The sequence below is a fragment of the Stenella coeruleoalba genome (assembly GCF_951394435.1).
Source record: "Stenella coeruleoalba genome assembly, chromosome: X".
Taxonomy (NCBI): Eukaryota; Metazoa; Chordata; class Mammalia; order Artiodactyla; family Delphinidae; genus Stenella; species Stenella coeruleoalba.
The window spans coordinates 82114914-82135639 of record NC_137152.1 but is presented as its reverse complement, the minus strand read 5'-3'; the positions used below and the strand labels follow the sequence as shown (position 1 = coordinate 82135639).

General features: G+C 42.0%; 1 protein-coding gene across 2 annotated transcripts; it reads left to right on the top strand.

The window, feature by feature from the left end:
* Nucleotides 1-675: 675 nt before the first annotated feature.
* BTK (Bruton tyrosine kinase) lies at nt 676-20447 on the top strand (the record flags this gene model as incomplete). Of its 2 annotated transcripts, XM_079911426.1 has the most annotated exons (18): nt 676-831; nt 1378-1476; nt 3383-3451; nt 4938-5019; nt 10081-10209; nt 10524-10591; nt 11437-11624; nt 12043-12105; nt 12679-12733; nt 13024-13103; nt 13283-13410; nt 14227-14301; nt 14796-14967; nt 15471-15687; nt 16741-16805; nt 17416-17534; nt 18040-18197; nt 19988-20447. In XM_079911426.1, the coding sequence occupies 18 exons, from the start codon at nt 691-693 to the stop codon at nt 20057-20059; spliced, it is 1980 nt and encodes a 659-aa protein (XP_079767552.1). In that variant the 3' UTR covers nt 20060-20447. The 2 variants fall into 2 exon arrangements, with proteins under 2 accessions (XP_079767552.1, XP_079767553.1); XM_079911427.1 differs by lacking the exons at nt 14227-14301; nt 14796-14967; nt 15471-15687 and having other exon boundaries at nt 691-831; nt 13283-13346.
* Between the last annotated feature and the right edge of the window lie 279 nt (nt 20448-20726).

The window sequence follows — 20726 nt, the reverse complement described above, 5'->3', positions numbered from 1 at the left end:
AACAATTACCTCTCAAAAATTGTTTTTCAATTTTAGAACAAAGCTTCTATCCTTTGTAGCTCAGCCAGAGGGTGATGGGCAAAATTAGTTGGGTGGCAGTTAGTAAATGTCCATAACTGCAGGTGCAGTCTCTGTATCCTTATTAGACCCCTTGGTTACAGACCCCAGTGGGACAATGTATGAAAAATTACACTCACTGTCTAGGAAACTGGGAACTGAAAGTCCAATATCTGCCTCAGTGGAGTTCTGGCACCTGCATTATCCCTTCTGGGGATATAAGGGTCAACAGCTGCGCAGAGACTTTTACTGTTCACAGATTCTGCACGTATCATAAAAGGGTGGTTAGTGTAGAGCTGCCTCTAGACATTACCAAGCACATGGGTACATATCACTTGATATCCAGAGCATTCCATTGCCTTATACAAGAACCCAGTTTATATGAACTCATGATGTAGAATCAATCACCCCACTTCGATGTGCATCGATTATACCTGAAAACTGGCAGAAATGGGTGCTATGGAAGGAGGACGTCAAAGTAAGAAGGTTCTTTGTTAGCTTTGAACATTTCTGTTCCATTTGAAACTAGGTGGCTAGGCTGAGGGGGAACCAGGAGGGATGAGGTTCAATGTGCTGGGTCCTCAAGAACTTTCATTATCAACAGCACCCAGTGAGCTCCAGAAAGAAGAAGCTATGGCTGCAGTGATATTGGAGAGCATCTTTCTGAAGCGATCCCAGCAGAAAAAGAAAACATCACCTTTAAACTTCAAGAAGCGCCTCTTTCTCCTGACCGTGCAAAAACTTTCCTACTATGAGTATGACTTTGAACGTGGGGTGAGTTTCTGTGCTGTGAAACCTGAGTTTTAAGGACTTGGCCTTAGATCTGCCTTGGGGGTGGTAGATCCTTTTTGGTTTGAGGGGGTAGGTGGAAGGGACCCAAGTACACTTCAAACTCAGCAAAATGTTTCCTAGCCCAGAACTAGCTACAGACATACTGGAGCAAAAATTCAAAGGTGCTAAGAAGCTATGGGGAAAATCTCACCATGGATTCTTGCAGTTGGTGAGCACTCATTAAATGATTGTTGAGAATGAAATCCAAGACTTGGAAATTGCTTCCTTATTTTTTATGTTAAAGGAACACAAAGCCATCCACTCTTCTATAGTGTTTGCCCTCCATCTGGTAGTCAAAAAAGGTTAGGTTAATAGATCTGGAAGTTGTTTGGGTTTTGTTTGTTTGTTCGTTTTCTCAAAATGACAGGTCCTGATATAGAGTGTGGGTGTCACCTCTCTGTGTTGAATGATGAGATAGCGAAATCTAATCATCTGGTTGCTTAATCGCTCTTAATCTTTCTCCATTTTCTTCCTCATTCTCTTTCTCAGAGAAGAGGCAGTAAGAAGGGTTCAATAGATGTTGAGAAGATCACCTGTGTTGAAACAGTGGTTCCTGAGAAAAATCCTCCCCCCGAAAGACAGATTCCGGTGAGAAGAGGCCATTGTTAGAACTGGGCACAGGGCGGGGGGGCAGGAGGGTTGCAGTTAAGAAACTTGGAACACTTCAGTTCTCTGTAAATAAACCTGTGATGCTGTGCAGTGTGGGACACATAAAGCTCCCATATATGTTCTTCACTCTGCCACATATTGGTTATGTTGAGTCTCAGCGTCTTTTCCCCAGATACAGAACAACTCACTTAATCTGGAAAACTTGTAACGCCAATCTTAAGATGATATCACATCAAGTTTTCAAACTGATCAGAGATGATTCGTTTTACTCCCTCAGTCACCAGGATCAGATTTACAAGCTTGAGTTAGTCTGAAAGCCAGAACTCTAGGGCTCTGAGTCATGAGATTCTTTAGTAGCTCACTGTTTCTTCTCTCATTTCCCAGAGCCTCTCGAGGACATAACGTCTACTGATTTCCTAGTTGATTTTTTTAAATATCATTTTTTTCCTGATGTCAAGAGTAATGCGTATTTATTATAGAAACTTTGCAAAATACAAAAAAGCACAAAAAAGAAGATAAAATCATGCATAATCTCATTATTCAGCTAAAACAACTATTAACATGTTCGTGTATGGACTTAACAGATGTTTTTCTCCATTAACAACACATACACTCACACTAATATATATGTTATATATTTAAAACATAGAATCATATTATACTACACATCTTACTTTGTAACCTACATTTTCAATTTAACAGTATAAACTTTTCCCCATAACAATAGATACTCTTTAATAAAATGATTTTAATGACTGTATAGTATACCCTATCATGGATATATTGTAATTTGTTTAACCAATCTCCTATTACTAGACATTTGTTTCCAATTTATTTGATATCATAAATCATGTTGAAAGGAACATTCTTGCTTACATCTTTACGTACTTTTGTTATTCTTTTCTTTATAATAACTTCCTAGGAGTAATATTTTGTTCTTTTCTTTATGAAATCTGTATGCTTTGATTATTTTTATAGTTTTATTCTATTTAATTTTGTAGAAGTAGAATTTGAATATCATATACACCTACAAGCTCTGTATGACAGTATCTATTCCTCTACATTCTTTCCAATGCCAGATATTTTAAATATTTGTTAATTTGAAAGCCAAGAAAAATGATACTTCATTGCTGACTTATTTTGCAATTTTTTTGTTACTCATAAGGTTGGACAATTATATGGCTACAGCTCATTTATATTTTTCCATTTGTGAATTCCTGTTAATTTTTTGGCCGGTTTTTCTATTGAAATGTTTACCTTACTCCTAGTACTTTTTAAGAGATCTAGATATGTTAACTTCAACTATAATATATGTTGAAAATATTTTTCCAGTTTTTCATTTATCTTTGAATTTTGTTTATACTTGTCTTTTTTAACCATAGTGGGTTTTAAAGTCTATGTCATCAAATTAGCTCATCTTTCTCTTAATGGTTCTAACTTTTAGCATTATATTAGAAAGGCCTTGCCTCTCACAAAATTATGTAAATAGTTATGTTCTTTTCTGTTAGTCATAGTTTCATTTTTTTATATAAAGCTCTTGAATCCATCCAGAACTTACGTTGGTGTATGGTGTGAAATAGCTACCTTAACTACTCGCCCCCCACCTCTGACAATATTAGTGGTTAAATGTTTGTCTCAGCATCATTTATTGATTAACCTCCCTTTTCTCAATAGTTTGAGATACCTGAGATTTTTTTTGGAATGAGTATGTGCTGGATCCTATGGATATGTTTCCCTACTGGGATATAGGAAGCAATCACTAAGGATTAGCATTGTCCATGCAGGAGAGCCTTCTGGAACCACTGCAAAAGACTCCCAGTACCTAGGGAAATCCAGAAAAGAGCAATGCATCAACCAATAACTATGATTTCTTCTGTCACTGCAGAGAAGGGGAGAAGAGTGCAGTGAAATGGAGCAGATTTCAATTATTGAAAGGTTCCCTTACCCCTTCCAGGTAAGGTATTTTCTCTCACTAGCTCACAAAGGGACCTGTAATATAATCGTTAGGGATGGCATGGGCTGTGAGTGTTTGCTTTTCTGTTTTTCCAATCAAACATAGTTTCTTTTAGTCTCTACACCTCAAAGAGAATCCATAATGGCACTAATCCTATTATGGTGTGTCTTGTCTATGGCAATGGCATTGAGAAAGATGCTCTGTTTGTTAAGTGAGCATTTCACTTCCTTCTGGTTCTGCCTATCTGTCTAATGGTGGTCAGTCATGTGGGTTGAAAAGACAGAAGAGGGGAGGGAAGGAGTAGTATTAGGAAGTTCGGTGTAGGGAAGGCTTATTAGACTTACATATAAACTTAAATTCTATTCTAGTCTGGAATAACTGAAGAGCCACATAGACATCTGTTTGGTAGATGCAATGTAAGCCATAAAAGAGAGCAAGAGCTTCAGATTCAATCTCTGATTTGGTTTGCTTATGTCCTGAGAACTCTGAGGCCACATGTCATGAATATAGCAGCCTCTGCAACAGTGAAAGCCAGAAAAGGAAGTGGAAAGTCTCAGGGGAGGGGGCTTTCTGTCATGGATTTATGAGCACAGCAAGACTAACAAGCAAAAAGAAAAATGTAAAAGGATCTTATTCATGTCCCTGACTGTAACAAAGTTTACAAAACCTGTGAAGGAGGGGTGTTTTAGACACAGTTTTTACTACCACTGTCTTTCAATAAGTTGATGTTTGACTGGGCTAGTGAATACTGGTAAATAGTAGATAATTCAAAATTAATTTATATTTGACTTTAGAATCCACTGTGATGTCTCTCAAGTCTGTAAGGGTTGGAACCACATCTTATATGTTTTGTACATCTCAATAACACCTAGCACAATGCCTTGTACATGTGTGGTGTTCAAAAAATACTGACTGATTTGATGACAATGCTTAATATATATTTCACTCTTTTGAAGTAGGTATGTAGTTCCAAACTTGGTTTATTTGGGCTAATATTGGCAAGGGGAGGCCACTAGGCAGTGGGGGGAAAATCATCCAAGAGTTAAAAATTTGCTCCATATTGTTGAAGTGTATAATCCACATGTACTAATCAAGATTTGTTACATAAATCATTACTTCAATTATATTCTATACAAACTCAAGGTTTAATAAGATCATAAAATATCCTTCATTGGATAAACAAAAATCTTGACTCCACCAAGGGCTGAAGATTATGAACTAAGTTTACACACAAATTGAAATACAAGTCAAGAGGACACAGGAGTATTCACAAAGCAAAGAGTTTCTAAGTCCTACATCCCTGGATATGAATTGTTCAGGAATTCTTCGGATGGTTCACATAACCCCAGCTCCACTGCTCACTGAAGACCCTGCCTTGTTTTTGTTTTCCAGTATCATTATACAAATTTGTAGCTTAAGATTAGTTCCTTCAAGGTCTTTTTATTTTCTGACTCCTAACTGCTGAAGTCTGTGTCCATTGCCCCAGGTTGTATATGATGAAGGGCCTCTCTATGTCTTCTCCCCAACTGAAGAACTGAGGAAGCGTTGGATTCACCAGCTCAAAAATGGTGAGAATTATTTGGAAAATAAACTAGTTTCCAAAGAAAGAAGGAAAGGAAGGAAGGAGGAAGGAAAGAGAAAAGTTGGGAGAGAGGGAGAAAAAGAGAAAGGAGAGAGAAAGAAAAGAGAAAGAAAGAAAGAGAAAGAAAAAGGAAAGAAAGGGAAGAAAGAAGTAAAGAAAAAGGGAAAGGGAGGGAAGGAGAGAAGAAGAAAGGGAGAGAGGAAAACAGAACGGATGGAAGAAGGGAGGTGAAAGAAAGAAGAAAGAGAGGGAGAAGGGAAGGAGGGAGAGAGAGAAGGGAGGAGAGAGAGAGAATGGGGGGAGAAATATTGCATTTTCTTCAATATTAATGATACAATTGAGTTCAATATTCCATCATATGAATAAAAGATCACATGCTAGACTAAGAGTTTCAACTCAGTTCTACCACTGTCTCTCTAATGCAATTTTGTAATTGTAGGCCCTTCCATTTCCCTATTTATAAAAGAGGTCCCATTCTTTACACCAATTACAAGGGGGGTATGGTGTGGCATTCAATGATTATTTCAATATTTTGAATCCTAGGTATGAAATATGTAGTTCCAAAAAAATTAAATACATGATTATGAGAGTGCTTGGGGTCAGAGTAAAGAACCTGGTTCCAAGTCCTCTTCTACCACTAATAAGCTGGGTGACCTCTGGCAAGTAGGCCAACAAGCTTCTTTGAGGCTCAGGTTTTTCTTCTGAAAGAGGAATAATAATGGTGCCTACAGTACCTACCTCCAGGGTTGTCCTAAGGATCAAATGAGGTAAGGTATGTGAAAGCACATGGAAAACTGTAAAGCACTGTACATCTTTTCATTGTGGATATTTTCCAAGGAACTATTTCATGTTCCTTGCTTTGTGAGGACCTCAACTTGAATATAGTTCAGTATTTCACACAGACCATACAGTGTGCTCAGATAAACTTGACTGTAAATGCTTACAGCACAGGATGCATGCACACATATTTGTGTGTATATATAGCCACATGTCAAGTGACTGAGAGATTAACTGGTTGAGTTGACATCAGGAAAGGCTGCCTAGAGAAACAGGAAGGATGGCAGACTGATAATGGCATGGTTGGGTTATTGCGTGACAGCCCTTTGTCTTAATAAACATTTAGACTCTGATATGCAGTGGCTGACTACACCAGCTTTGTTCACTCCCTTGAATGTAAGTCTGGCTAACATAAAAATCATCAAATCTTTCAAGCTGAAAGAGGAGAGGAGAAAGAAAGAGAAGTGTCATTTACTTAGTTCTTTCTATGTGCCAGACACCAAGCTAGACACCTTGTATTTATTATCTCATTTAATTCTTACAGCAACCTTGGGCTAAAAACAGCAACTAACACTTAATGAGCACTAACTCTGTACCAGGCTCTGTGCCAAGTGCTTCAAACGGACTAGCACATTTAATCCTCACAATAAGCTTATTAAGGATGCATTATTCCCCTATTTACAGATGAGGGAACTGAAGCTCAAAGAGGTTTAGTAAGTTGCTCAAGGGCACATAGCTAGTGAGTGGTGGAGCCTGGGTTCTTACTACACCCCTAGGTCTGTTTGACCCCAAAGCCTAAACTCATTGCATATTTTTGTGCTGCTTGGTTCTCAAGCCCAGAAACTGCACCTGTAGTTGTCTGCAAGATATTTTAGAGTAAGGCCATGTGAAGATTACAAATAGGTGATCTCTTGCACCACACAGTTCAGTTCTTGACATGTTTTGAAGTAAGAGGTTGGCTTTAGCCCTGGGGGTACAAAATGAGCAAACACTTCAGTAATGCTTATTATGATCCAGGATCTTCTCTAAATTCTTTACATATATTAGCTCATTTCTTCTTCATATCAACCATATGAGGCAGTTATTTTCACCATCCCCATTTTAGAGATGAGAAAACAGAGGTATAGAGAGGTTAAATAACTGGCCCAAAGGCACTCATTTAGTAAGTGGCAGGGTCAGCCTTTGAACTCAGGCTCTAGAGTCTGTGCTCTAAATCAAGATGCTACCTCCAAGGCCGAGAAATATACACAGAGCTCTAGAGGGCATATATATTTGTACTTCTTTGGTTCTCTCCACTGTGCCTCATAAATTGCCCTGCACACAGAAAGGGACCAACAAATAGGTGTGTTAATTGATTTTTCTGCAAGAGTAAACAACTACCACCAACTTGGGATCCACACTGATGGACAGCTAGGATTTAGTTTGGAAATAGGGGAAGGTGGGACATACTAGCTGAGGGAGAAACCAGTTGTAGGTTAGCCCAACAAATATTTATTGAGTGCCCACTCTAGTGATAAGTTATCCCACTCTGAGGTAAAATGCACCAATTGGAAATCACTAACATGGAAAGGGGACCTCATGGTATACTGGCTACCTCTGTAGTGGTATTGGCTGTGAAGAGGCATGAGGGAGCCTTCTGAGGTGCTGGATCTGAGTGGTGGTTAAATGGTTGTACACAAATGTGGTTAGCTGGATATCTTAGATTGTACATTTTATTATATGTAAGTTATACTTCAATTTAAAAAGTAGGGCCTCAGGTACCTCATATTGAGCTGCCATCTTTTTTCAGTGGTACTTTCCATGCAAAGTTTATATTCCTGAGGACTTAGCCCTGGGCTCTCTCCTTCCACTTCCTTGAACATGGCAGTGGGCACTTTAATGTTACAGCAGCACAGATATTTGTCTACATTCACTCTAGACTCTTCATTTGGTCAAGCTCAACAGAGCCTATCCTAACTGCAGCTTCAAAAATAAGCAAATGACCTGACCTCACCCAAATGAATGAAAGAGTGGCATTGGTGAAACTCCAATGACATATGTGAAGAGTAATCATTCATTCATTCCCCAAACAGAATTTTAGCCATTATCCTGAATAAAATGAATATGAGAAATCAACCCATCAAGTACTTGGAATGTGCATCAAACATTAGTGCTTCCCAGATAGGGCTGGCCCCATGCATTGGTGAAGTAAGCAGTTTTCTCCTAGTCCTCCCACTAGGACGCTGTCATAGTCAGCTTGGGCTACCATAACAAAACATCATAGACCAGGTGACTTAAACAACAAACATTTATTTCTCACAGTTCTGGAAGCTGGGGAGTCCAAGATCAAGGTGTTGGCCAATTTAGTTCCTGGTGAGAACACTCTACCTGGCTTGCAGACCGGTCACTTTCTCACTGTGTTCTCACATGGCAGAGAGAAAGAATTTCTCTCTAGTCTCTTCTTCTAAGGGCACTAATCCCATCATGAGGGCTCCACTCTCATGACCTAATTACCTCCCTAAGGCCCCACTTCCTAATATCATCGCACTGCAGGGGCTTCATTATATGAATTTTGGGGGACACAAACATTCAGTTTGTAACAGACACTCTGATTTTGCAATTCTCTCCTAAGTAGCTGGAAATACCAGCGCTGTGTTAACCAACAAAAGAAGGGGTGCCATCTTCGAGGGACCTCTTAATTATTTGGGAATGTAGGGTGGGTTCATAATGAGTGTGCTGGAGGTAGGGGGGCAGGAAGCCCTATAGCCTCTCATTAGCATAGCTTAATTTATCAGAGCAGCTAGTTGTTGATTAAGAATTTTTTAAATGTCTACTGGTGCCCAAGCCTGCACCCAAGAATCTTCAAATCCCTGGGTGATGGTAGTGGCATGGGGGGGGGGGAAGGGCAGAGGGTGGGAGCAATGAGTTCTGGCTGGAGGAGTACCTGGCACATTGTTCAGAATTGCCAGTGCCTGGTAATAATAAAAGTCAGACAGACTTTTGCTTGGTTTTTATTATTTTAAAGTTCTCTACAGACGACGTAGCCACCTATAGCCTGCACCCCATCTGAACAGCTCCCACCGCCCTGCATTTGGTGCAATGGTGAAGGGGTATGCTGAAAAAGTGAGGGGTGAGGGTGAGCAGGATAGACTGGTTAGAAGCCTTCAAATCCATGTTTAGAAAAGCATCAAGATAGCACTTTAAAAAAAGATGGCACTTTTTGTTCATTTGCCTATAAAATGCATCTGGCCACCAGTAGCTTCTAGGCCTCCCCCAAGGTCTTAAGTGAGTGGAGTGTGACTAGCAAGCTCTTAAGGACTTAAGTTGGTCTCTACAGAGGAAGGTTTTATTTTGTTTTTGTTCTTATCTTTTAAAAAAAGTTATGCAGAGCTTCTTTTTAGCATCAAATGCTGAAATGTGTATGTCCTCAAATATGCATATTCTTAGACCAGCCTAGGTCTTTGCCCCAGTGCTAGCTATTGTCAATTATTTCATTTGTCTTTGCTTTTCTGTTAACTGGCAACATGATCCCAGGATGACTTGTCTAATTGACTTCCGGTTAAGATTCTTGCAATGCCACAGTATTAAAAACTGTAAAACTAATTCCTCTTATCTGCAAATCTCTCATCCTGAGAGATCTTTTGGGCCTCACAACCCTGTGAGGGAAATGGAACTGCTGTGTTTGTCTCCCACAATGAGCTCAACCTACCTCAGTGGCCCTAGGAAGACTGAACTGTTTATTCTAGAGGCAGAATCACCTTCATTTGATCCTGAGCTCTGCTCTGTTAACTGTTCTGTGAACACAGAAAGCGTGAGGCAGAAGTTCTCACAAAGACAAATATCTCTAAAAGATCACTCCAGGAGCTGGGACATTGGTATATTGAGAACCAGAGTGAAAGTCTGGCTTGTCACGTTGTTTCCCTTATCTGGAAAAGACCACCATAGTCAACACCTGCCTTACAGGAAGATTGTAATGGCTACTGGAAAAACATAGATAACATATTTTTGTTCTGGGGCTCTGGAGAATCAGATATTCTTATCACTTTGGTCACCGCTTGGGAGATAGTCATCATAACAGACCACTGAAGAGAACTGCACAGGAACTCTCTGGGGCCAAGCATGTGAGCCAACTGGTCCTGTGTCTGCTTCCCTTCAGGGTGGCTGAGGAAGGGGCAGTTGTTTGAAGCTCACTACTAAACTCAAGGAGGAAAACATGCCTATGGTGGCTTCTCCCACATGTCAGATGTGACCTCTTTCTCTCTCTCTCTCTCTCTCTTCTCTCCTGTTACAGTAATCCGGTACAACAGTGATCTGGTACAGAAATACCACCCTTGCTTCTGGATCGATGGGCAGTATCTCTGCTGCTCTCAGACAGCCAAAAATGCTATGGGCTGCCAAATTTTGGAGAACAGGAATGGAAGTAAGAGATCTGATCAATATAATTTCTCCCTCCTTTGACTATCCATCACTTTCTCAGGGCTCTATCAAACCCAGGTTTGTACATTTTGGCCAGTGCACAAAGGAGGGTGGGAGAGGAGATTAGTGGGGGCCAAAATTCAGCTGGTGCTCTGCTCTTCCAGCTGGGTGACCTAGCATTGGGCTGTATCATTCCGGACTTTTCCTAACTTACGTAACGTCAATGAGTACAAGAGTAAATTTCCTGACCAAACCTGTCCTTGGGCCCTTTCTGAAGATGCACTCTGTATCCATCGTCACTGGTTTCTCACTTTGCAGGCTTAAAACCTGGGAGTTCGCACAGAAAGACAAAAAAGCCTCTTCCTCCCACGCCTGAGGAGGACCAGGTATACAGGGAAATTGGGTGCTGCTACTGTTTAAATTGAAACTTACAATCACACCCTGAAAACAGACCAAAGTCTTAGAATTCTCCCTGGGATTTGGCAGTGTAAATTGGTATTCTTGCTGAGACAGGGGCTTTGTGCTTCTAATTAGGACTTCCTCTTCAGTGGAGAGATAGAGGGCTAGTAGGAAGCTCTTGGCAACCATTTAATCAAATCACCTGTTGAAAACAAAACAAAGCCTGATTTTTTTAAATGAAAAATATTTTCAAACATAAAGCTGAAAATTTTTAACAGTGAATATCCATATACCCAACATCTTGATTTTATCACTATTATATTACTTTAAAACTTGATTTTGGGGGTTATTTTTTGAGGTCTAGAAAGCCCTTTCTCATATATTGTAAGTAAGCAAGGCAGGAATTATTATACTCATTTTACAAACTAAGAAAAGAAGATTCAGAGCCACTTAGTAGGTCCATGTACTAGTTTAGTGCCAAGAAGCTTTCCGATTATGGCTGTACATGGTTTTTGTCCAGAAAGTTTAAAAATACTGATGCCTGGGTCCAGCCCTCAGAGGTTTTGACATAATTGGTCTTTGAAACTGCTTAGGTGTCAGGATTGTTAACCACCTGCTAGATGGTTCTGATGTACATTCCAGGCTGAGAGCCCCTGCATGGGTGCTTAAAACTGGTTGTTGAATGAATGCTGAATAAACCTTTTATTTTGCCTGATTTGGGTTAGAACAGTGTCTCCAGTAAGCCAGAGAGTTGGGGAAGAACAGGAGAGTGCTTCATATCTAGCCAACATCTAGCCAACCCCACCCGTACTTTTTCCTCTTAACAACACAGATCTTAAAAAAGCCACTGCCCCCTGAGCCAACAGCAGCACCTGTCTCCACAAGTGAGCTGAAAAAAGTTGTAGCCCTTTATGACTACATGCCAATGAATGCAAATGATCTACAGCTGCGGAAGGGTGACGAGTATTTTATCCTGGAGGAGAGCAACTTACCCTGGTGGCGAGCCCAGGATAAAAATGGGTGAGTCCACGCCTGCCCTTCCTGAGCCTTGTGCCCACCTACTCTATACACACGTAAAATCCTGCGGCATAATTCCCCTACTCAGTATCCTGATCAGAAATTGTTCTTCCCACACCAAAAGGAATATGCTCTCCCTCCAAGTACTTCTCAGAGGGCAGCTCTACACGTGGCTACCTCTCTGAGCCTGTAGAGTCTGGCCCACATGTTGTCGAGCACATGTAATCAATGCCACATGTGCAGAAGCTACACACTTCACTGGCCTAGCCATGCATTGGCAACATGATTCTCTTTGAGGGAGGGGCATTTTATATACCTTCATTCAAGATTGGTTCTGAGCCCAAGGATACAGGGCATCCAAATCTTTCTCTCACCCAGGATGGGAAGTGCTGGATGATCTATCACGTTGTCTCCTCTACAGGCAGGAAGGCTACATCCCTAGTAACTATGTAACCGAGGCAGAGGACTCCATAGAAATGTATGAGTGAGTATGCTTATGTTCCTAGCGCACAATCTTCCCAGAGGAACTAAATATAGTATAAACTTTTTTATAGTTTCAACAAAATTTTGATTTCAAGATACCTATTAAAATCAGTGTCAACTGGGTCAAATGATGCCACTCAAGTTGGTGCCTCTGTCTTACCCTCATCCCAAACACCCTGTTGATGAAAGCTGGAGAGGTCACCACACCCCCTCCTCCCCCCAAATCCAGAAGAACCACACTAAGACAACCTGACAGGAAACATTTGAAAGGTGAAAATGGCAAACTTCTGTGGATGTGCTTTCTCCCTAATCATGGAAGTGGGTTGTCCTTGAAGGCCCTGTCCCTGATCCCTCCCCTGCAACCTTCTGCCACCTGCCTTTGCCCTCTACTCTCCATTTCCATGATTCTTCAGTGCCAAGCACGTTTTGGGAAAGGGATGTAGTATGCTACGCACATGATAAGACACTCAGTAAATAGAGGTTGAGTGAATTGACTGACTCACTGGCATGGATGAGCCACAGATAGCCACTTACACCATGGCCTAGGAGCCACACAAGCACTCTCTCTTTACAGGTGGTATTCCAAACACATGACTCGGAGTCAAGCTGAGCAACTGCTAAAGCAAGAGGTAAGTATGTGACCACAAGCAAATAGCATTCTCCTTGCACAGCAAACAAGGATCCTGAATTGCAGGCTTGCTGCTGTCCGCCATCTCCAGGCAAAGCAGTGTCAACGCTGTCATTTTATGGGGTCCCAATTATACTTTTCGCTGTCAAAAGCAATGAGGCTGCAGCTCAAACATGGAACTTGGCAGTGAAATCAAGGCTTCTATAATATTTTCTCTCGGGTTTGGGCAGGTGGGATGCAGGTGTGAGCACCACTTCCTCCTGACGGTCAGCTTCTTTTTCATCGTTTCAGGGGAAAGAAGGAGGCTTCATTGTTAGAGACTCCAGCAAAGCTGGAAAATATACAGTGTCTGTGTTTGCCAAATCTACAGGGTAAGTGTTACTGTTTCAAGGCCCTGGGGACAAAGGACAGGGTTGCCCAACCAACAGTTCCTTAATGAAGTGCTCCTCTCACATCCTCTGTCACTTAAACTCAAAACTCATCTCACTTCACTTCTTGGGCCCTTTGGATCCTTGTTCCCAAGTTGCTGACTCAGCATCCACTTCTTCAGGGAACCTCAAGGGGTGATACGCCATTATGTTGTGTGTTCCACACCTCAGAGCCAGTATTACCTGGCTGAGAAGCACCTTTTCAGCACCATCCCTGAGCTCATTAACTACCATCAGCATAACTCTGCAGGTAAGTACCAGGGGAACCAGAGAAGAAGGGTGTGACAAGTACCAGGAGAAGCAATTTAGGACAAGGTGGTTAGGGGAAGAATAAGCCTCACAGGGTAATGGGAATTAGCTGTGAAAATAAACCCCTGTGATGCTGGGTCGAGGTCAAGTGAAGAGGTAGTCAAAGGCAGAACTTATGCCCAGTAGGGACTGACTCCTTATTTGGTGATTGATGCTCAGTGCTAAGGAAAGACATAAAGGAGACTGGTAATTAATCAATCAGCAATATTCATTGTGTTCCTGGTGTGTACTCAGCAATTTTCTTGTTACTAGAGAACACATGAAAACTATTAGTTGAAGTCCCTGCCCTCAAAGGACATACAGGCTCAAAAACATCAGAAGAGTTTCTAAGCAGTGTAGACATTCTAAAAACTGGGAGATTGGTGAGAGCACGAATACATGGGAAAAACTTCATCAAGAAGGCTTGCTGCTGTCTACCATGTCCAGGCAAGGCAGTATCAAGGTTGTCATTTTATGTGGTCCCAATTACACTTTTCAGTATCAAAAGCAGAAGTAGGATGTGAGTTAAGGCTAGGCTGGGAGGTGGGGATATATTTAGCTGGGTTGTATATTTCAGTTAGCATTCTCTCTTTCTTGTCCCTGAAAAACATCTGTAAGAGGAGAAACTTCCAGAAAAATTCGGGTTGATGGAGATCTTCTGGGATTCAAAATGTACTAGAAAGATGAACACTGGAAGCGTGAGGCTTTAAGTGAGGGCGTGTGAGGCATCTCACCCCCTGCTCAGCACCAGCAGCATGACTCTCTTTGTATGTTTCAGGACTCATATCTAGGCTCAAATATCCAGTGTCTCAACAAAACAAGAATGCACCTTCCACTGCAGGCCTTGGCTATGGTAACTGATTATTTCTCTAGGGTAGGGTGGACCGGCCAGTTGGAAGGACTACGTCTGGCAGACGCAACCAGACCTTGCCTCTCAATCATCCTTGCAGCACACTGTTCTATCCCAGCTGCTGCGAGGAAGGTTAAGGAGCCAGACCAAAGTTATCTAATGATTTTCCTCCCTCTGGTGGCTCCTACTGGGACTGCAAAAACACAGATTCATAAAGGGATTTATTTTTTAATTGTGGGAAAAAAATCATAAAGGGATTTTAAGAGGATGTCTAGTTTATCTTCTTGTTTTATGCCTGACTTGTACTTAAATTCCCAGACTCCTCCAATCAGTAATCCCCTGTCCCTGAGATTTACCTGAGGAAAGATGGATTAGTACCCCTGAGAATTTCCCTTTTACTGCTTGTCTATTTCTACCCCCAGTAGGGATTCTTATCTATTGTAGAAATTATACATACATGACTCCCAAATAATCACATCAAGGCTTTGTTGTTATAGGATCATGGGAAATTGATCCAAAGGACCTGACCTTCTTGAAGGAGCTGGGGACTGGACAATTTGGAGTAGTGAAGTATGGGAAATGGAGGGGCCAGTATGACGTGGCCGTCAAGATGATCAAAGAAGGCTCCATGTCTGAGGATGAGTTCATTGAAGAAGCCAAAGTCATGATGTGAGTTACAGTCCAAACTCAACTCTCCATCCAGTCTAGGAATTACCAGGATGGTTCCCACTGGGTTTTAAGGTGATTTATAGTAAGAGAGATTTGGGACCATGGCCTGAGGTCAAACTTTGATTGGTGGGAGTAACTGCTAAGGTAGTCATTTCTCTTAGATATTGGTGGAGAGTAGTATTGATCATAGGCATGTACCATCTCAGTAGCACTTGGGGGTAAATGTAGAAAATGAGACTTTCAAAAGGAAGACATTCTGATGTAGCCTTAGTGTTCATTCAGCCCTGGGCTTGTTTCCTGTTCTATTGATGGACTCCAAATCCTGGCTCACCCTCATATATTAGGCACTTCTGGAGTTTAGGGTAGGAAGGAGGAGCATCAACTTGTTATTTTGGTCCCTAATCTGACACTCTACTCCCAGGCCAACTCCTTTCCTCCTCAGCTCCTTTCTGAATAGTATTCAGAGCCAGAAAGGGAGGACTGGTTCATTGCCTTTCCTGTAGGAATCTGTCCCATGAGAAACTGGTGCAGTTGTACGGCGTCTGCACTAAACAGCGCCCCATCTTCATCATCACTGAGTACATGGCCAATGGCTGCCTCCTGAACTACCTGAGGGAGATGCGCCACCGCTTCCAGACTCAGCAGCTGCTGGAGATGTGCAAGGATGTCTGTGAAGCCATGGAATACCTGGAGTCAAAGCAGTTCCTCCACCGAGACCTGGTAGGACCTCAGAAGGATTGGCCTGGGTCCGAGGGCTGAGGGGGTGGAAGTAGCAAAGGAAGACCTATCACACATGGCTGAAGAGGGTGGCTGGAGCCATCATTTCAGTTTTATCTAGAAAACACTATAAGTTTGGTGAGCCTCTTCCCCAGTGGTCAGCCAGTCAAAGATCTCTGGCCTCAACACCACAGGTTCTGCCATGGTGGGAGCTAGAGCACTCACTCCCAGCCCCCTACCATGACAAGGAAATGGTGGGGTCCTTCAGGGGCAGAAGGGCAGCCCTGCTTCCTGATGGGACTGCTCTTAGCACAGAAGCATCATTTTGGTTATATCAGAGTCACAAACTGGGGGTCTGTTGGTACATTTGTTTTTTTTTAATGTTATATATTAGTCAGCAAACACTTAAAAACATTTCACATTAAATAACTGAATTTCCAGCTTCTCTTGAAAATCTAGACCGTCTTGTAACACCAGGCCCACATTCTCATAGGCCATGCTAACAGTTGGCTGGAGCTGACACCTATGAAAATGTGGGCCTGGTGTTACAATATGGTCTAACTGATTACAGGAAAGTGGCTGGCCTCCTTTAGCCCAGACACTTTCCTGACACCTCCACCCACCCACTTCACTCTGTCACTTCACCTGCCTGGCCTCTGGAGGCATCCGAGTTTGGGACCCTGTTTATTTCAGCCAGGCCAAGGCTCAAATCGCCTTAGTCCCACTGGTAGAAAAGCAGAAAACAAAACACACTTGCCTTCTGTTCTCCCTTAACTCCCAGCATTTCAATGCAGGAAGGGTTGTCGTGGAATTGCCAATGTGAGTGAAATCATTCTGCAAGTCCTCAGTGCTTTACTTATGACTACGGGGGTTGCTCTATATGTGGTGGAAGTGCATCAAAATTTCTCAGTGGCATCAACTGACTCCTGTTAGGTGGGAAGGTGTCTCTATGTGAAGATGAGGCTTCCCTGGCTTCACTCCCTTGGTGGGCAGAAGTTTTGTGCCTTTAACCTCTGTGCCAGGGACAGAGTCTCACTGGTATGTGTTGCACTGCAGGCGGCCCGAAACTGTTTGGTAAACGATCAAGGAGTTGTTAAAGTATCTGACTTCGGCCTGTCCAGGTGAGTGTGCCTTTTTCATTTTTCCCTCTAAAAGTAAAAATGGCATGGTACAAACATGAGGTGACACTGTAATTTTTAATCCTCTCCCTTTTCCCCCTAATTCTAGTCTTTTCCACCATCTTTCTAAACCTTTTCTTTCTCTGAATGGTTTAAGTCACTTTCCACCTCTTGTTTTATTGTTATATCCCTCTCTTCTCCTTTCTCCTTTGCTCTTTTTTTAAAAGCTAATTTCTCCAATACTTTATGTTGATCTGTTAATCCTGTTGACTTTACTCCGTGTCTCATTCTTTCCTAATCAGTCTAATTCCCACTGACAACTGCAGAATAGAAGGAAGGGAAGGATGAGAAAAGAGAAAGGAAAGAAGGCTAGAGAAGAGGAAGGGAGTACCTATTAGATCTTATTTCACTTCATCCTTGCTGTAACCATATTGTCAACCAGGAAAGCTAAATCAGATATGAAAACAGGAATCTGTTAGAAATAACATTTGTAAAAGACACTGGTTGGCCTGTAGGCGTATATTTGTGCAACTCTTGTGGCTGTGCCAAGAAAATTTAAGCAAATATCAAGCTCTCCAAATTCTAACAGTAACAAGTCCTGAATCCTTTGCAGGTATGTTCTGGATGATGAATACACAAGCTCAGTAGGCTCCAAATTTCCAGTCCGGTGGTCTCCACCAGAAGTTCTTATGTATAGCAAGTTCAGCAGCAAATCTGACATTTGGGCTTTTGGTGAGTGAATAAGATCACATGGATTATACAGCTCAAAGGAAAAGGAATGCAATGGAGGAAATTCACACTCCGTAACCTGCACAGAGAGACTGTTATTTGTTCTTGTTTTCATTCATCTAATTCTTAGGGAGTCAGGCACCACAGAGGTTTCTGGGGATTAAAAACAGTAAACTAGACATGATCCCTGCCTTCTTAGAACTTAGAATATATTGAGGGAAACAAACAATTCATTCAGTATGCCACAGCTTCTGAATACTGATTATGTACCAGGGACTCTGCCAGACCCTATAACTATAAAGACAAGTAAGATGCTGTCTCTCTCCTAAAGGACTAATAGTCAAGGGCAACCCTGATAACCCTCCAGTGTACTCAGTACTATAGCAGAAGTTTGAACAAAATGAAAAAAAGCACAGAGGGGGGAACCAGATTGTAATGTTTGAGGTTGATTTAGGAAGACTAGGATCCCTACTACCCAGAAACAACACATTTTTTTTTCATTTTCTAGGGGTGCTGATGTGGGAAATTTACTCTCTGGGGAAGATGCCATATGAAAGATTTACTAACAGTGAAACAGCTGAACACATTGCCCAAGGCCTACGTCTCTACCGGCCTCATCTTGCTTCCGAGAGGGTATATACCATAATGTACAGCTGCTGGCATGAGGTAAGTGTTTTATTGGGACCTCAAATTATTTCCTTGAACCTACTTTCCCATTTAGCTGGCCAAGCACCCCAGCCCCACTCTCCTGGGCCACATAGCAGCTGGGCACAGACAGACAGCTGTGCACATTCTTGGATCCTGGCCTACATCCCAATCATTTCACGGCCAGAAGGTTTTCCAGGCCCATTCCAATTCTCACTAGAGTATCATTAGCAGACCCCAATACCAACTTGGCTTTAGGGAGAGGGGTGTTGTGGGGCCATGTCACCTAGCATAAGCAGGCAGCCAAAGGCACTCAGACAAGTGTATGGACATTAAAAAAGAAAAGTCATTAAAATCTGTGTTCATTCCTTTGGGAGTCATTTCTTCTACTTTACTAACTGCACACCTTTTCTGGCTGTGGTCCTAAATGAGATTTTTTTTTTAAAACCCTAAGGCCTGAAAGGAAACTAAAATGGGTAGTGCTCATGTTTTTTTTTTTAAATACAGTGCATTACGGGATATGTGGGTAGATGTGGTATTTTGAAAATAAACAGCCTGTCCCACTATTAAAATGCTTTGCTGCTCTCACCTTGGGTTCTTCCAGGGGTGCCTTCTCCACTTTCAGTAGATCCTTGGCAACCTTAATTTGGCAACCTAAATGTCTAGTAGGAAATAAGTGCTCAGCTCTTAGTTCTGCCCCACTAGAAACAGGGAAAGACAGACAGTGTCCAACAAGCATATATGTGAACCTGGAGCCATCTCTGCGGGGTGAAAAGTGGGCATTTGGATCAGAACATGGCTCCTTTCCCTTAACAAATCACTGAGGTCACAAAGAAAGTTTGGAGAAAGGGAAAACCCCTAGGAGCCATTTCCCTTCTCTCTCCCATGCCAAGCAGGATTAAGGGTGATTGACTATGCTCCCTCCCAACTAGGACATCCTCACTCTGCTAGTTAAGTATTTCAGACAGGCACTTTCTCCACAGCCTGTTTAAAGCAGTAGTCATGAAACTGGATTCACATCAGAATCCCTGGGAAATTCTTAAAACTGCAGATGACTGGGCCTTATTTCCAGAGATTCTGATTAGGTATGTCTAGAGTGGGACTTGGGTATGTCTTTTTAAACTTCCCAGGAAATTCTGATACTCAGCTAGGTTTGAGAATTCAAAGGAACAAGAAATTGATGACTTTTTGGTTCTGATGGATTGAGACCTTTCTTGCATGAATATGCCCTGAGTCACTAAATACCTCAGGGGCTTATGGACCAATGGCTATCACAGAGGGCCTTAGTCTGGAGGCCAGATGGTGGTAATAAGAGGTCCCAGGTGCTTAGGATCCCTACCCAGTGATGCAGCCCATGGTCTTGAAATGTTAATTCCTTTGTTAACTTTGGCTACAGGATGGTAGAAACAAGTGTTTGAAACCAAACTAAAAATTATCACAGCTTATAGGATTTCAGCTCTGTCAACCACTTAAACTTCTTTGGTTGCCACTTGAGGTTCCAAAATAAGAATGCATTGGTGCACAATTATGTAATGAATTTTGCCCTTAGTTTTAATCAGTGTTTGTCAGTGGAATTTTCACATTGTCCTCACCACATTAACCACCCGAATTACTAAAGATTTAAAGTGCACAAGGACTTTATGGAGCACTTCTATTTCTCCCCCCACCCCTTTTTTTCTTTTGGTAATCCACAGGGTATGCTACTGGGCATATAGCATAAACTTCATAAACATTTGCTGTTTACTCACTGTGCTTCCCTTGAATTTTGGACTCTAGTCCACTGTAACACTCTATTTTTTCTTTGGTTTTAGAAAGCAGATGAACGTCCCACCTTCAAAATTCTTCTGAGCAACATTCTAGATGTCATGGATGAAGAATCCTGAGCTCACCAATAAGCTTCTTGGTCCTACTCCTCTACTCCACAAGCCCCAATTTCACTTTCTTTGAGGAAATCCCAGGCTTACAGGCCCTGGAGCCTTTGTGCTCTTGCTGAATACACAAAGGCCCCTCTCCACATCTAGGAATGCCTTTCTATCTCTTCCCTTGGATAGTACCTTCTGAGCAAAGGCCAAGGAATTATTGTGCCTGGTATTTTCCCCCAGAGAGGAAATTTCCCAAGAGTATTAAAACAGACTGAATTTGGGATGGAAACATTTTTGGGGAGGGAGGGAATGTAAATAGCCTCACAATGGGTCCAACTGCTCTTTGGGTAGGCAATAGAGCTTGCGGGGAGGGAGGTAGAATTTGGCAGGAATAAAATGGTGTCATAAAAATGGGATGGGAGGGTGTTTTGATAAAATAAAATTACTGGAAAGCATGAAAGTTTCTTGCTATTTCGATTAATCATGCAGCCTCTCTGAAGCGCCCTATAAAACTGCTGTGTGGCACTCGTCTGTCATATTCCTACTTGGAGAACTCCACAGGATTCTCCGCATTTAACCCCTCTGGCTCTTGGAAAATTCTGCTTCTGAATCAGAGACAGTGATCACAAACCAAAGCACACTGCCTGACACTCGGTAGGCATTAGATACTATTGGAATGAATCTGACA